The sequence below is a fragment of the Pezoporus wallicus genome, unplaced genomic scaffold (assembly GCF_028554395.1).
Source record: "Pezoporus wallicus isolate ANWC-B61680 ecotype Strahan unplaced genomic scaffold, APGP_CSIRO_Pwel_v1 scaffold_3294, whole genome shotgun sequence".
Lineage (NCBI taxonomy): Eukaryota > Metazoa > Chordata > Aves > Psittaciformes > Psittacidae > Pezoporus > Pezoporus wallicus.
The window spans coordinates 1,345,298-1,362,511 of record NW_026635478.1 but is presented as its reverse complement, the minus strand read 5'-3'; the positions used below and the strand labels follow the sequence as shown (position 1 = coordinate 1,362,511).

At 45.4% G+C, this 17,214-nt stretch overlaps 1 protein-coding gene across 2 annotated transcripts in view; it reads left to right on the top strand.

Annotated features, from left to right (window-relative positions):
- The window catches only part of NTN4 (netrin 4), a 45,138-nt gene that overhangs the window by 24,382 nt on the left and 3,542 nt on the right, over positions 1-17,214 (top strand). For both annotated transcript variants that reach the window (XM_057425019.1, XM_057425010.1), the window contains exons 4-9: positions 2,810-2,936; positions 4,220-4,408; positions 11,225-11,441; positions 12,184-12,296; positions 13,402-13,470; positions 15,270-15,440. In XM_057425019.1, coding sequence (XP_057281002.1) covers positions 2,810-2,936; positions 4,220-4,408; positions 11,225-11,441; positions 12,184-12,296; positions 13,402-13,470; positions 15,270-15,440 — 886 coding nt within the window. The remainder of the gene's footprint in view (positions 1-2,809; positions 2,937-4,219; positions 4,409-11,224; positions 11,442-12,183; positions 12,297-13,401; positions 13,471-15,269; positions 15,441-17,214) is intronic.

The window sequence follows — 17,214 nt, the reverse complement described above, 5'->3', positions numbered from 1 at the left end:
AACTGCTCCATGGCACAACAGGAAATTTACAGGGCGCTGTAGTCTTGCATCTGGCCCTCCTACAGCTTTTACAAGCATTAATTTTGGCTGGCATAGACAGTCTACTGGCTGTTTTTCACCTGCCGCCTTCTATTACCCCATCTTCTTATCCTGTCTTTCTCCCATTTTCAGCTGTCACAGTATTATAATTTAAAAAATACCTGTCTGCTATGGGCTGCAAGAAAGAGCTTGCTAATATTCACCTTCTTTTGTTGCTTCCAATGCACAAAAATCCTTTCTGTCATGCTGGAATTATTAGAAGAAAAAAGAGATTTTCTTCAATGGGATAAAGCTAGGATGGAGAGATATTTTAAAGCAGAGCTGTTTTAGTTATTTAGAGGTGTAACCATTATAATGCTATTGAAAGGGGATAAATACATCAGCCTGAGGCAAGGTTTTCGAAGCACTTAGGTCCGACATTCATTAAATTTCTGGGTAAAAGGAATAGGGGGGAAAAAGGTATTAACTGAACAGCTGTGCTGAGAAACAAGTTATTAAAGACCCCGTTTCCCTCCTCTTGCTCAGTTAAGGCTGGCCATTTAGCTGTTTGTCTTGTTCAGTAGCAGGTCTGTGCTCCGCTCTGCCTGGCTGAAAGGGGCTGGGGTCACCATGGGACCTGGAGGGGCCTTGAGAGGCTGAGTTTTCTTAGGCTCCAGCCCATTTGGTAGCACTGCTGTAAAGGCACAGCACTGTGGGAATTGGGAACCCTGTTGCCTGTGCCAAAGCTTGCTCCCAAAGACTGGAGCCTCTGTGGCTGCTTCTGATGCAGAAGAGGGCCAGCTGGTCCATCATGTGCTGTGCCTCTGCAGGTGCTTCTCATTCTTTTCAAACTTTAGCACTCATTTAAGCATAAATAGATACAGTAAACCAGGCACCCCAACTAGTATCTGCAGTGAGACCAACTGTGATGAGGCCAAACAGAACAGAGAGCGATGTTATCTTAGTATTTCTGCTTTATTTTAGATGCTTGAGCATTCTGTCTGACTCCATCTGTATCTGTCCATTGCTTACGCAGTCCAGTTGCTGTACTGTATTTTGCTTACTCCTGTTTTGATGATCCAGACATTTTAATAGGACAGGAAAGGATCACTTGAAAAGTTTTTGAAAGTTTCTGTTGTTGGCATTGCTGCTGAAAAGTCTTTTAAGGACTTTCTAGGTCGGCTTTAAAGTGTTGTCTGTGCTGGTTACATCTGACCCCTGTGAGAGAGCAGCTGAAATCTATTCATTACAAATAAATAGATCAGAAAGTTATCATTAGCCAGGAGTGTATTGGGGGGGTGGGGGTGAACCTACGTAACAAGTAGGAGCTGTTTATGACATGTTCAAGTTCCTCTTCTGTTTTGTTTACTGCTCAGGTTTTTCAGAAACCTTTTTCATGGCAGGTCTCATCAGCAGTCATACAGTTAGGAATAGCACACTTGGAAAACCACAACTTAAACAGAGCGGAAGGCAGCATTTTCCTGTAGCTGAAGCCATGCCCCAGATCTGAGCTGGATCACCAGGCACCCCGACTGCCCTGTATTGTTCCTGATGCTGAAAACAGCTGGTGCAGCTCCCCAGCTCCTTTGGTTTTATGACCAACCTGTGGTATAAGCTCAGGACCATGCTGGCAGGGCAGGCTGAGGTCTTTGAGCAGCAAGAGAAGCAGAACCATACTCAATTTGTTGCCTTCCTTTCTCTACCACTTTCCCTATGACTGGTGAAGGAAGGGGCACCAGGGTGGTAAGGCATCTCTCAGCTCGTTTCAGCAAACACGGGATGCTGGTTGTGTTAAAGTCTGGCCATGCATCTGGGGAGACTTTTAAATGAAATGCACTTAATAAAACTGTACTTAATAGCAAAATGTCAAAGGAGTAAAGCTGCAACCACAGGCAGCCACCAAATAGCTATGGTAAGTAGCTGCTCCCCACACTCCACAGGAAAAGGCAGGGCCTTCAGCCTTGCCAGCAGAGCCATGCTGCTTTAGAGCTTGATTTCATTGCATCTAGGAGCTGTCGGGTTGCTCTTGCCCTCTGGCTACGTCCTGTTTTCTTTCTTTTTGCCAACAGTGTGAGTAATGCCAGCAGCTGACAGGGCAGCTGGCACTAAGTGTGCTACGCTGGCCTTTCATCTCTAATTACCCCCCTTCCATGAGACTGTCTAGCTGTTAAATTATCTATCTGTCATGAGCATATCTGAGTATAGTCACTCATGGTTCTTGTGCTATCCTTGGCTCTTCCTCTGTTATTCCTAGATTCTTCCCAGTTGCCTAGGATGAGTGGATATCTGTGTTTTGGGGGGTTATATTTTTTTTCTTGTACTTATGTTGGTGATGGCAAGGCACACAAAGCTGGCTGCTGACATTGTGGGTGCTATTTCTGCAGTACTGCAAGGTGTATTCATGTTTGGGAGGGAGAAAAAGAGAAAGGTTTTGCAGTGTTTCCCAGGGATGCTTTGAATCTTGGCCCTTTTTTTTTCTCTCCTGGAAATTCATGCTTCAGCTGGAAACTCTCTGCTAAAGGTCCTTTACGTTCTCAAAAATATAATAAAGTTATGATTATACAATACCATGACATGCAGATCCACAAATACTGATCTAATTGAAAATATAACTGCAGAATATTTGCCTTTGACTGAACTGGACATAAAGGCAGACATCAGGCTCGCCCTCTTTCTAGTCTATGTAATAGTGTCCAGCTGGCGCGGTATCTCCTGTATGTTGGCATTGCTTGTGTCCTGGAGACTCTTTGGGCTTTACTGTAGGTGATCCTTGCTCTCTTTCCCTTACTAGGTCCATGGGAAATGCATGTGCAAGCACAACACAGCAGGATCCCACTGCCAGCACTGCGCCCCGCTCTACAATGACCAGCCTTGGCAGGCTGCCGATGGCAAAACCGGAGCCCCCAAAGAGTGTCGATGTAAGTAGCCAGCCAGGAACAGTGTCTCCAGGGCCTCTTCTGGAGCATAATGCTTCTCCTCCTGTGCCTTTCTCCTGTATTTCCAAGAGGCAGCAGATACTGTGGTGGAAAACAGCTCAGTGAGTGGAGAACCCATGCCATGCTCTGCCCAGAACCTACCACATGTTTATATAGCAGAAACAGCCCTGTTTGCACAGCCCCTCACTTCGAAATCCTCACAGGACCATGCTGTCTGTTGATTTGGCCTTTCTGTGACACCCAAGTGCATCTCCTTGGGATATGGTCTTCTGCAGTGGGCATACTGCAGGCTGCTGGGGTGCCTTGAAGGCAACAGGCAGCCAGCATTGTCCTCTCCCTGGGCAGCACTGACAGATACGTTTATGGGAGGCATGGCCTTCTCTTCTGGACATGGGCTTTGCTCACCCCCTGGGCACTGGGGGTAGGAGAAAGTGTGGTCTCTGGGGAGGTTTAGGGATTACTTCTACGGTTCTGGGCAGGATGCTCAGGGTGAGTGCAGGCTGCATGGGACTGCAGAGCTCATGGGGCAGTCTGCTTCAGTATCAGCAGCAGTCTAATCAGAAAGGCACTAAGGTTTAACTACACCACCCCAGAAAGGTTTGCAGGCATACTGAATGCCATTGTTCCCCGGCTACAATAATATCAACAGTGAAGCTAGCATCAGCCTTCTCATGTGTGCTGTGGTCACATTCACTGCAGTATGGATGTTCCCCAAGGGAATGACAGTGAATCCCTGTTTCCACCACCAGCATTTGATAAGCAGGAGGTGGAATAGATCTCACTTGGCCCCTGACTTCAGGCATGTGTGCATCCAGACTTCCTCCACTGCCAAGACAGGGAAAGAGGGATGCTTGCCTTCTCCCACACACCTCCCTTCCACCTGCCTTTTCCTTCCATCAGATGAAAGGAGCATCCTGACAGCATCCACATGGCAGATGCTGTACAGAGAACTCCTCTCTGAAACAGAGAGGAAAGGATTCTGCCCCAGCAGAACCAGTGAGGTCTTCCTGCACCAACCTGTACTGCGAAACCCATACTGGAAATAAAAGAGTTAAAGAAATCATTTTTTCCTTAAATATGACCTCTAGAGGTTGTGGAGTGTGGATGAAATTGTGATGATACTTCATGCCTTTGAATGAATAACAGGTTCATGGGTCAGCTCTCTTATTCCAAAATGTGGTTCAGATTTTTCACAACTCTTTTCTATAAATCAACATCTTTCACTGCCTTAATGAGTCTTTCCATTCCCTTTCTCTTCATCTCAGCATGCAAGTGTAATGGACATGCTGACACTTGTCATTTTGACATGGATGCGTGGCTGGCATCAGGCAATCGCAGTGGTGGTGTCTGCGACAACTGCCAGCACAACACGGAAGGGCAGCACTGCCAGCGCTGCAAGCCGGGCTTCTACCGGGACCTCAGGAAGCCTTTCTCTGCCCCAGATGCCTGCAAACGTAAGTCAGTGACCACTAACAAAATGCTTCTCGAGTGGGAGGGTGTTAAAGGAGAGGTGAGATCTTCCTGCCCCTCCTTGAAGCAATCTTCTTGCTTCCGGGAAGAGCAGGGAGTTCTTTGAATTCCCTTTTGATGCTGTTTGCAAAAAGCAGGGGCTAAATCCTTCAGATGCTGCAGACATATCTGTCCTGAGGATCCCTGCAGCCTGAGGGCAGGGAAAGAGAGATGATTCATTGACTTTCTCCTGCTATTTTTGGAGAGCAAAAGCTGCATCATGTTTTCATGTTCTCCTTGTTTGGCGATTGCCTCAACCTCAGAAGGGTGCCTCAGGCAACAGCTGATAAATAGCATCGCCCACCAGTGCGTGTTCACAGCATCAGCAGGTGGGTATGCAGAGAGAGACAGGAACATGAGTTAAGTGATATTCCACAAGGCATGACACGGAGGAGGCCAAGCCAAAGGCAATGACTTGGACACATGTGAAATTAAATATTTCCCAAGCAGAAGCAGCAATCTAAAAGCCATGCTCCCCAGGGACCACTGTGAGGATGGTGACTCAGTGTGGGGGACTCCGGATCCCCAAACCATGCTGAGTACGTTACACTGGTCAGCTAAATATAGGGTGAAGGAATGCTCTTCCCTCTGCATATACAGCCACCCACTAGATTCACCAGATTTCTCCTCACTGACCCAAGTCTGGAGGAGGACATTCATGAGTGACAGAAAAAAATCTAACTGACACCCTGCTTGTGTCATTTGAGGGGACACTGAGCACATCTCTCTCCTTCAAAGGAGAAGTACCTGTGTTTAAAGTAAGAGAAACCCTTTTGCAGTAGGGAGCTGCATTCCAGGTTGGGAGGCTATATGAAGTTTCACTTCTGTCTGCATGGTGAGGTGGGGAACAACTTTTGTCCCACTCCTTCACTGCACATCATAGAATCATAGAATAGTTTGGGTTGAAAGGGACCTTAAACACCATCTAGTTCGAACTTGTCTGCCACAGGCACAGACACCTTCCAGTAGACCAGGTTGCTCCAAGCCCCATCCAACCTGACCTTGAACACTGCCCTGGATAGGACAGCCACAGCTTCTCTTGGCAACCTGTGCCAGCACCTCACCACCTTCATACTGAAGACTTCTTCCTAATATCTTATGTAAATCTACCTTCCTTCAGTTTAAAACCATTTCCCTTTGTCCAATCACTACAGGCCATTGTACAAAGTCCTTCTCCAGCTTTCTTGTAGTCCCTTTTTAGGTACTGGAAAGGCTGCAGTAAGGTCTCCCTGGAGCTTTCTCTTCTCCAGGCTGAACAACCCCAGCTCTCAGCCTCTTTCAGCATGATCCTCATGAGACAGCTCAGCCTGTCACTGAAGTCCTCCTCTTCTCCTTTCACTTACTGAAAGGAGGAGCAGCAGCAGCTGAACTGCCTGTTTTACAGCCCTAACACTCTTTATGAAAACAGCCTTGACCACAGTTCTCCATTACTTACGTAAATAATTATTTCACTGCTGTAGTATGTACACAAATTTGATTTTTAAACAGTGAATTTAATGACTTTTTTAAGTTCCTTTACCTACTTGTGTACCTCAGAGTTCCAAGTCTTCTCCTCTGAAACATCAGAGATATTTTTCCTACATAATTATTGCCAGAACTTAGGCAATGACCTTTCCTTTGGGAGTTTTATTAGTAAAAAAAGAGGTTTAAATATTGCACTTAGATCCAAAGTAGAGGCTTGAGGGGTTCTTTCTAGCTCACAGATTCAACCTTGCTGATTAAAAAAAAACCCAACTGGATTAGTTAACTCCTGGTAGATAACACAGGAGAAAAGACTGAAATAAATTCTGTATGGGACCCTCAGGCTCCTAAATGTGCTTTTACTGGGGTTGTGCTATTTTTGCTAGGGCTGTAATTCATGATGCTCTTTATGTGCCAGCTCCTACCAGGGAAGACCACACACTTTTCTGAGAGTATTGAAGCCAGGTCAGGCTTTGGCACTGATTTGAGTGCAGTCTTCTGGACACCTAAAAATAATGTCCTTCACTTTGGAGGTGGTAGGAGTGGCCACCATCTCCTGTGATGTCCCATCAAGGAGACGGAGTTTCACAAGGAACCTATCATAGAGTTTTCCTGGTGCCGAAACACCCAGTGCAAGCCCAGAGGTTGTTAGGAGGGTCCAAGAGGAAGTCAAATAGCACCTCCTGGGCTGGGCAGGACAAAGACTTCTTCAGAATTCAGATGAAAACAGAGGTCTTGGGACATATTTCTGCAAAACAGCCACAGCTCAAAGAGAAGGCTGCCAACAGTGTGCGTGTGCCTGTGTGCAAGTTAGCCCAGTGCTAATGAAGTCAGGCATTACATCACACCATTAGCTCTGTGTTAGCCAAATCCCAGGAGACTTGATTCAAAAGTTCCTCCCAGCCCTTCTGGGCAGGAGGAAGCAGTGGAGATGAGATAATTAATGGGTATTTCTGTTGACGTATGCCAGTGCTTGGCCTTCTTGACTTTCGGCGCTCGTCTCTAAATCACTGGCCCATGGCATTCCACGTATTTTTCCAAAAAAAAAAAATGCCTGACATAAAGACTATAAATTTGTTTCCGTTAGTCTTTCATGCAACAATTCGGCCTCTTTATCCTCTGTATCCATGAACTCTGGTATTTAAAGGCCGAAAGTAACATATATTTGACAAGAACTGTAAGATAGCCTTGAGTACAGTGTGAAAACACCTATATTTATTTACCTTCTGCACTAAGTGCATGTACTTTGTTGGGGGGTTTTCTGTATTTATGAGTTACAGAGCATGAGGTACTCAAGTATCTCAGCATGAAGTACTCATAACCCCAGCATAAACAGGGTTCCGCAAAAATGTAGGGGTCATCTGAATGCTCTCCTTTCAGAGACCATATTGCTACAAACACACAGATTTTTTCTCTCTGGCCTTTTCAAACCCTCACAAATGCTCTCCTCCTTAGGATCCCTTTACTATTGCCCTTCTGGTCTCCCACTGCAGGGGATGCTCCCTACACTCAGGGACCCAGTATCTCACAGGGGAGCCCAGCAGCTTGCAGGGCCATAGCAAATGACTAATGACTGTTAAATTAAATTATATAAGAGCAATTACAGCCTGTGCCTGGCACATTTCCAAGGACCATGCCATGGTCTGCAATAACAAGGGATGTGCATGGTGCCTTGTTATTCTTTTGGGGAAGGCCACAGTGTTGACTGCTTGCTTCTGGCTCAAGGCACCATTATTGCTCAACTGCAATATTGAAAATTTTAACATACCAAGGTCAAAGTAAATAAAGGAGTTGTTAAGCCATAATCTTTAAGGATACTTTAAAGATTCTTGCAGGTGAAAAGCATATACAATATTTGCTCAGAAGTAGGTGTGTACCCGATAAAACAAGACATTCTGCCATTTAAAAGAGCAATCTGATGACTCTTTTCCCCTGCCATACATATCGGTCCTTTTCTTTACATCCCTCATGAATTTTTAAGCCTCAGGTACAGTATAATTGCAGACAATAAATTGGGGTTTATAATTGCTGAGTTTATTTTTGCTTTTCAACTGTAGGGTTTTGAGGGTAAATTTTTGTCATTTCCAAAGTTTAGCAGGCAGCTGAAGAAACCATGATGCTATCACCAATCCAGGGTGGGGAAATCCAGCTCCTCTGGAGTCCCACTCACTGGGTTTTGATGCCAATCAGCACATGACATGCCAGGACAGGCAGCTGTTATTTCACATGTGTGTGGAAGTCATGTGCAAAATAATGCTACGTGCTACAGGGTGGTGAATATTCAAACAATGCCGCTTACAAATCACAAAGCAAGCAAAAAGATGAAGCCTGTGTCTTGGACCCAGGCTAGTGGTGCCCAGCCAGCCCTTCTCACACTGGAGCTCCCTTGGCCATGGAAACTACTAGCCTCTGCAGAGGGGTGGCCACTGTCACTAGCACATGAGAAAGGCACTATCTCAAAGCCTTGCACTGAAAGTCTTGCACTCTACACCCATGTATCCACCACAAAGTGCCATCCAACACTGTCTGTATCTGCTTTATCTGCTGCTCAGCTGCTCCTCTTGCCTTTCTGGGGGGAGTCTCCTACAACCTCTGCTACAGCGAGGTGCAGATTGGATGGAAGGAGGAAAATGGAGTCTAAAACCAGCACTCGGAGCAGCAGTCCATGAAGGAGCAGTAGCTGCAGCTAGCCAATGTTGCATAATCAGTCCTGCAGTCTTTTCTTCCTGCCATTGCCACAGTATGGACACACTTAGTCCCATTTTCATCTGTTTCAAAGTTGGACACACTTGGTCCTATTTTCATGCATCTGTTTCAAAGTTGGTACAATGAGATAACATTTGAGCTTTAGACTCTCATTTCTGTGCTCAGTGCATAGTGATGAAAGTGCACTGTATGTCTCTGCATTGCTCGGCATGTTCCCACTGCAGCACCTCACAAACATTTACTGTCTTCCAAGTTTGCCACCCAAAACATCCAGCTTAATGGCATTTAGTATCATCTTGAGCCTCCACCCAAGGTACAAGACCAAAAAGCTTCAATTCACCAGCCACCAATGGAAAGCAGGTTGGCGACTTGGGGAGCTCATAGGGGAACAGCCAGAAAGGACAAGGTTCATGGATGTGGGTGTTCAGCCCTTACAGAAATGACCAGCCTTTGCAGCACATCTCTTTGAAGCTTTTATTAAAAAATATAGCTAACAACATGCTCATTTTTCAGTGCTGTTTTAATTGCCTATGAGCTTGCTGCTATGTTTTTCATAACAGCCTTTGTAAATTTAATATTCTTGCCTCACCACAGTGTTGCCACTTTCATGAAATTTTCCATTAGGAAAACAAATTGTGTGAAAACATTGTCTAAAACATTAAAAGCTCCAACCCCAATAGGGGCTGGGTGTTAAACAGCTGAATCCCAACTGAAACAGGACCAGATCTCTTTCTGAGCACTGAGTTTAGCTCACTGACTGCAGGGGAATAGAAGAGCTTCAAGTGCTTGATATTTCCCCTGAAGGGGTCAAGGAATGCCAGAAATACCCACCCCATCTAGTAGGAAAAGAGCATTTGACTACATGTATCAGGTGTAAAACACTCCACAGACTTCAGAAGAATGGTATGTGAGGCGAACACTGCTGAAAACTATGCTATTAAAGGTACTGGAGTTCACTGCCTGCAGCTAGTAATGCAGTTTGTGAAGAGGCTTTCTAATCTTTTAATTTTATATAATTATATTTGTTTGGGAATGGAAAGGGTGGGGAAAAATTGAGGATTACTTTGGCAAAGATTTTGGAATCGTAGTCGCCTCTAAGTTAACTGCCAATATTAACCTATCCTTTAATATTTTGAAATGACACTCCAGGTATGTCAAATCCCTGAAACCACAAAAATGTTGTCAGAGCAAAATTAAATATATGCACAGAGCAATAAGTATTTCAAGAGAAAGAAAGGTTGTGCTGCATGCAGTGGCTTTTCTGCTTTATTCCCTTCAGGTTGCAAACTCAAAATATTTGCATTGGAATTTGGTGAAAAATTTCCCCCAAAATGAAATTTTCTCAGGAAATCTGATTTTTATGTAAATGGAGCTTTAGACAGAAGGCTTTCAGCAGGGAATGTTTTGCCATAATGCTCAAGGCTGATCATAACATGTCCCAGTCAGAGAACCAAACCCTGAGGGCAGGAGAGCAGGAGTCACCCAGCTACTGGTCCTGTGGGAAGAATCACACTGCCTGCTGGCCAGGCCAAATGTCCAGAGGTTTGGATCACACTTTTGTTAAGTATATTTCTGGTGTTTGAAAAGATTAACATATCTGGGGAGAAAAAGACTGCAGTCACACAACAGACGCAAATTGCATTCATGCCAAAGAAAAATCCTAAGCAGTAGGCAAGGAAAATTTCACACCACCTGTTTTAAGGCATCCTTTCTAATTTGTGATAATGGCCATTTCTCCCGGTGTGTCCCTGTATGCTTCTAGTGCATTGTTCTGCTGTGAGGAGCTGTGGGAGAGGCAAAAAGAGAAGCTGGCATTTCTGACATGCACTCGGCAAACCCATGTCCTGGAGTGTACCCAAAAGCATATCTCTGAGCCATTGTTGTCCTCAATCTTGTTTGTTTGGTTGGTTGGTTTTAAGTCATTGAATTAAGCAGGTTGGAAAAGACATTCAAGATCAGAAAGTCCAACCATTACCCCAGAACTGTGAAGTCCACCACTAAATCATGTCACCAAGGGCCTCTTCTACACAGTTTTTGTATTCTTCAAGGGACGGTGATTCCACCATTCCCTGGGCAGCCTGTTCCAACACCTGACTACTCTTTCAGTGAAGAAACTACTAGTTGGTGGCTTTAAAAGAAAAGAGACAGAGGGGTACTTCTTTGCTCAGCCTCCAATTAAAATGACTGTTCTGAAGGGGGTTTTAACCTCCTGGATGCAAGACAGTTGTTACCACTTTAAAAGCAATTGCACTCTGATGCATTTTTTCAGTGAAGCACTCACAGCTGCTTAAACATCATTGCAAGCCAGGCACATCCCTGGTTATTTGGCTGGACTGGAGTCTGGGTGCTATAAGGAAAGTAATAAAGGCCTGTTTGGCAAAACATAGCACGACACCAGGGTAGGTTGACTAAGATAGCTCAAAAAGTGAAAATCATACAGGTTCTGAAGGGGGCTGCTTAGATGTATATGGGTGAGGGTCAAAAACAAAGCACAGAAACCTCACCGGTGTCCCTGGCAGGACAGTGTTTTTGCAGGCATCTCCTGCACCTCTGTTCTGCAGAGCTTTTGCACTTACAGATGCTCTCTCCCACAGCATGCTCCTGCCACCCCCTGGGATCGGCCACTCTGCCCCTGGGCCCTGGCACCTTCTGTGACCCCAGCACCGGTGACTGCCCCTGCAAGCCCGGCGTGGCAGGGCCCCGCTGTGACCGCTGCCTCCCCGGCTACTGGGGCTTCGGTGCTTACGGCTGCCGCCCCTGCGACTGCGCCCGCAGCTGCGACCCACACACGGGTGACTGCCGCAGCAGCAGGTAAGATGGAGGGCCCAGACATCCACTCCCAGCCTCACCGTACTCCTGGGATCTCCATCCCATGGGAGCATGGGCACCCGCTCCCAGCCTCACCTTAACCCCAGGATCTCCACCCCAGAGATGGCATCACACCAACCCCATTTATGTATGGGACATGAGCTGAAAAATATCCATTATGTACCATATTTGGGATTGGTTTGGTCAGGAACTGAGGACAGAGCAGGAGCTGAGGCTGTGGTTCACCTGGGTGCCTGGCACACCATGGCATGGCACCAGTGATGTTACATTATTGTCTCTCGGTGCTGGCGTTAATGTATTGGGTGTTTTCCATAACCTTCACAGGTTCTTCTTCCTTTCCACAAGCAAAATATGGCCCTCAAGGACATCTGAGTGAGAGGAGACCAAAACTGAATACTGTTGCTGTTGCAACTCAGCTTGTGCTGGACTTGGAGTCAAGCTCTGACTTTAGAAGACAGTACATTTTAATAACAATTCACCCTCTGTATCTTATATGTTGCTTCTTTTTTACCACACTGGGGTTATTTATAGCATATAAACCCCTCTAATTTATTTTAAACCCAAAATGGATTCATGACCCAGTCTGATAATACTCAACCTGTTCACTTTGCAAAACTGCTCCAGCCATTTAACATCACCAAGACGCGCAGTCATGTTGGATGGGTTGGTAGAGGCCCTGCTTTCCACTGGCTCCAAATTGACCATGTCCCTTTCCCTCCAACAGCTCAGATGTGACCTGGCACAATGAAGCACCTCTTTTTCAGGCAGTGCTTAATGAGAGCGAGCCCACCTGGGGCTGGGAGGACGAGCAGGGCTTCTCAGCGCTCCGGCACTCCGGTAGGACAGCAGCTTCACGTGTGTTTCCCTGCCCCATCCCTTCGACCAGCAGCCAGTGCAGATGCCGTCTTCTCCACTAGCGTGTAATTAGCACCCTGTCAGTTGTAGGAGGGGATGGATGTTCTGCCATTAAAATCCTGTGTGACCACCTCCTTCCCCTCCACAAGTTGGAGTAGTCTTATGGCTCATCCCATCAGTGTGAGGACCCTCTGGGCAGATGCTCCATGCACCCAGCATTTGGCTGTCAGAAGGACAAGAGTTGCCTGCCTGAATTTGCAGTCCCAGCTCTGAATTTCAAGGCTGAATACTCTCATGTTTTAGCTGGCTACATTTTAAATGTGTCTTTGCGTTTGCTAGAACTACTAGATGCTTGGCAAGCCAGCAACATCATTTAGAGGGTGGGGGTAATTGGCAGGTAATTGGGAAGTTTCTAACTCAGAATTTATTTTGCCGATACCCACAATAACTTTGGCATTGATTACTGCTCCTGATGCAGTTATGGCCTAGCATTTCAGCTATGGCTTCAGCTGGGGAAGTTGTTTCCCTCTTGTTGACATTGTCTGGAGGAGATTGGTGCAGCGTGAGGCTGCTGCAAGGCAGGTTGACCCCACAGTGCAGTGCAATTACTGCATACAAGCAGGCAAACGTCATTTCCTCCATCTTCAGAAAGCGGCACGATAAAATCTCAAAGATACAATAATTGAGTTAATTGAGAGGAAAGCTCCATCATTTGTCTGGGCAACTTCATTTTGAACGTAAATAAGTATATCACATTATTCTTTGTTCTAAGATCACGGAAGTCATTAATCTGCCTTAACCTCTGCAACATTTCCTTTTAATATTTTGTCTGGTACATTACGGTGTGGAAAATACCACAGGGAAAGATATGCGTGTTATTTGCATAACAAGGCAAAATAATAAGGCCTCTGTTTCCCTTCTCTTCAAATTGTAAACAAGGAATAATTGCCCTTGGACTAAGACTGTATATTCAGTCTGAATATGAAAATTGGGCTTTTTCTGCGTGGGCTTTGAGGACCACATGAAAACCTCTTGCAAGTCCTGTCATTTAGAGTACAATCCACAGCTGCTTCCTTTCTTTCCCCAGGTAAATGCGAATGTAAAGAGCAAGTTTTAGGGAATCCCAAGGTCTTCTGCGCGATGAAGTACACCTATGGTGAGTTGCGGATGAGGTGGCAGGGACATAAAATGAGGTGCTGCAAGTTGGCCCAAGAGTGTCAAGCATGAGACGTGCTGCTTTGTTTACTGCTCCATTCCGGCAAACCCGGGAGTAGCCCAAAACCATGGGCTACTCAGTCTAAGGGCAGATCTTCGACCTTTCCAAAACATATAGGTATCATGGTGCCGAGTTAAGGTGAGTAAAACATCTTGGTCTGTTACGCACCTCTCTTGCTACCAAAATACCCTTGTGCTAAAATCATGGGAGGACTAGAGCTGTCAATGCCCCTGAGAGGTTGTCTAGATAAACTGTAAAGTACTGTTGCCAAAAATGAGTCACTGAAACTCCATCTGTAGACCAGATGTTCCAAGCACAGTATAGAAATCACTAAATCTGAATTACACTGAATGTGAGGATGGACAGTGATCACCACACAAGACACTACGCTGAGGAAACACCTCCAGCCACTGAAAACTGCCCCCTGTCAACAAAGTTCAGCTGTTGCAGTGGGATGGTGTATACTGTCCATGTGTCTATTGGATCTAAATGAATGAGAGGAGGCAGTTTGTTTCCCAGACTTCTCTGGTGTGTGCCAGTGAATCACCTCCTTCATACTGCAGCAGAACAAGGAATGCTCTGCACAGCACTCCCTTCCTTCACAGTCTTCCAGGGGTCTCTTGCACCTGTTTCATCTCACACTGAAGTTGAAAATGCACAGAGACAACCCATGCCTCTGCAGGCTGTGGATCAACCCACAAAGGAAAGTTCAAGGGGCTGCCAGCTGTTGAAATATAGCCCTGGCTTAGCAATATTAACAGAAAGTCTGATTCTGCTTTGCACTGCTCCCTGACCACCATAGTGACTGTGTTTAATCTTGCAAAAGATAAGGGAAAAAAAGTCACAAAAACCCAAGTTCATAAATTTTATCTAAAGTGCACTCAGGCTTCCTACCCTTTCATCACTCAACTCGCAAAGGTGTCAGTGAACTGGAGAGAGATGAATTATAGGGCTCATCATGAGATTCAGGAGGCCATACTGCAGGAAGAGTTTTCCCTGAGCTTTCTAGCATGCAGAGCTGAATAAAGCACCACCATACCATGACACCTACCAGTGAAGGTAGTCATCAGCACAGTCAGGGGGAGGGTCACGTATGGGCCCTGAACCCTGAGCTTCCACCGTGCACGGGCTCAGCAGATGGAATACAGGCAGCAGGAGTGTGCCTGTGGGTATCTGTGAGCTCAAAATACTCCATGCTTTGCCTCAGTCCCCACCAATGTCTCAGTCTCCGCTACTCCATTTGGATTCAGCAGGTATGCAAAGCAGGAGGACCAGCAGCAAGAGTGCTCACCAGGGTGGGATGCGGGCAGCTCCTCACACCCCTGCCTGCTGCCTGGCCTGCCCAGGCCAAGGCCAGCAAAGCCTCCAGGTCCATCCCTAAAGGGCTTTCCACTTGATTTCCACAAGTGCTAAGGAAGCCAAAGTCTTTTCTGAGCTCTTGGGAAAATGGGGCTCTCACAAGTTTTGAAAATCAGGTCATTGGGATTCTCCTGCTGCTCGCATGGCAGGTCCAGGGGACGTGACCAAACCAACCAGCAGCATTCCTGCCCACAGGTATGGGGATGTAGGTACTCCCCTGGCAGTTGACTCTGGCATCCCCAACAAGGAGCATCAGGCTAACTCCACTGTAATTAATTAATAGTCCTCATTGCTTCACCCAGACACCTGCATTAGACAAAAAAAAAAAGAGCAGTGTAAATAGTTTATATATTCCTAGTTTTTAATTTGTGTCTTCCCAGTGATCAAGACAAAGATCTTGTCAGCTCATGACAAGGGCTCCCATGCAGAAGTCAATGTGAAGATCAAGAAAGTCTTAAAATCTACAAAGCTGAAGATCCTCCGGGGCAAGAGGACACTCTACCCTGAATCATGGACTAACAGAGGCTGCACTTGTCCTATTCTCAATCCCGGTAGGTTTGACTCCCTGAGCAGTACATCCCCACCACATTTACACAAATTCCATTCCCACCTCTCCATCCCCTCATGGCAGTGAGCTGAGGTTGCAGCCCAGTGTCAGGCTGTTATGTCATTTGGATTCCAACAGCAATCTCCATCAAGTCTGAGTTTTGTAGAAGAAAACTTGGTTCATTCTACAGACTTTCAAACACACAATTCTCTTTATGAAGCATAATAACAGTCTCAGAGCTTTATGACTCTCAGTCTGTTTCCAGAGGGAGGGAAGTGCCCATTGCGCCATGACATAACTTTTCAAAACTAATGCCAATTTTAATCCATAAAAACACATTTAAATCTTAATTTGAGTCATATTGTCCTGAAATTCTAATCTAAACTCTCTTTGAAAGTAATACTCATTTGCATCTTCAAGATCTGGAAGATATTCTCTTATGAAGTGAGAGGAGAGCTTTGGCTTCACAGTTTTTTCTCATCTTCTTTCACTGAAATGCGTTATAACCAGTGGTGGCTAAGCAGTGCATGCAGTCTTCGGTACAGACAAGGAGATGCAGACTCAGGGTTTTCTTCAGTAGAGCAAAGCTAAGCTCCAGCTGACACACCTTTCTTTACAGCTCCGAGATAAAACAACAGTTATCAGCCAATTCAGATAAAGGGTTTTTTTTCCATCAGGCACACACATTACTTGGAAATCACCAATCAAAATGACAACTTAGTGCTGAGACATCCCTTATGTGTGGAGCACCAGGAGCTTCCTTTGGGAGGAAAGGTCTGTCTGTGAGGCTGGATCATGCAAAAAGATTATTCATTGATGAGGTGTTTGTAGTCTTCTTTCATCTCTACCTGAGGGACTGCCTTTGGCTTTGAAGGGAAGGTGCCGTGATTGCAGAGCTGTAGTCAGGAAGTCTTGTCAGGTGCAAGGGTCGGATGAATCAGCAGTGTTAGACAGAACTTTACTGTTTTAAGGGCAGTAAGAATTCAGATATTGGTAAAACACCATAAATCCATAATTAAATTGATACAGCTGTTTTATTTTTCCATATGCAAACACAAGTAAGAAAGCTCAGATATGGCTGCCTTAATATGAACTGGAGGAATGCTGTCAGAACACTGAGCATGCAGGGTAGCCCACACCTGACACCAAGCTTTGCAATTCCACTAACTTCAGAGGAACTTCACTGATTTTCCCTAGCAGAGGAAAAGACAGCAGTGATCACAGGATCGATGAAGATTGCTTGGATGCCAGCAGAAGTGTTGAGGTGCAATTGTCCTTAGGGACAGTCCAGGCATCTGACACATCAGGTGTTACTCCCTTGCCAGCTGTCATGATTTACACTGCAAAGCTTGGGGTTGTCTTGCAATGCAGCTGCTGGCATCCCGTGAGTGTAAATTAATCTCAGCTTTCATGTTAGAAAGAAGTTGTGAAGTTTGGTCCTAATGGGAAGCTTGAAAATGTCAATTGAGTGCATCTTTACAATTCAATCATTTCAGACGCGAAAAGAAAGGATCCCAGATAGTTTTTCAAATCTCATTATTTTCTTTAGGTACCACATTCATTTCTGACTTCTTGGCAATACTATATTAGCAGATTTAACCCTCTCTCAAGAGTAAGAGCTTTTGACCTCCAGATGAATAAACCAACAACAGCCAGATAAAAAAAAAGAACTGACATAGAACAATTTCCTGACTTATAGCTATAACGGAAATCACATCTCCCACAAACAGAGGAGATCAAAAATAAAAATAACAGAAAGAAAGACATATTTTTATTCT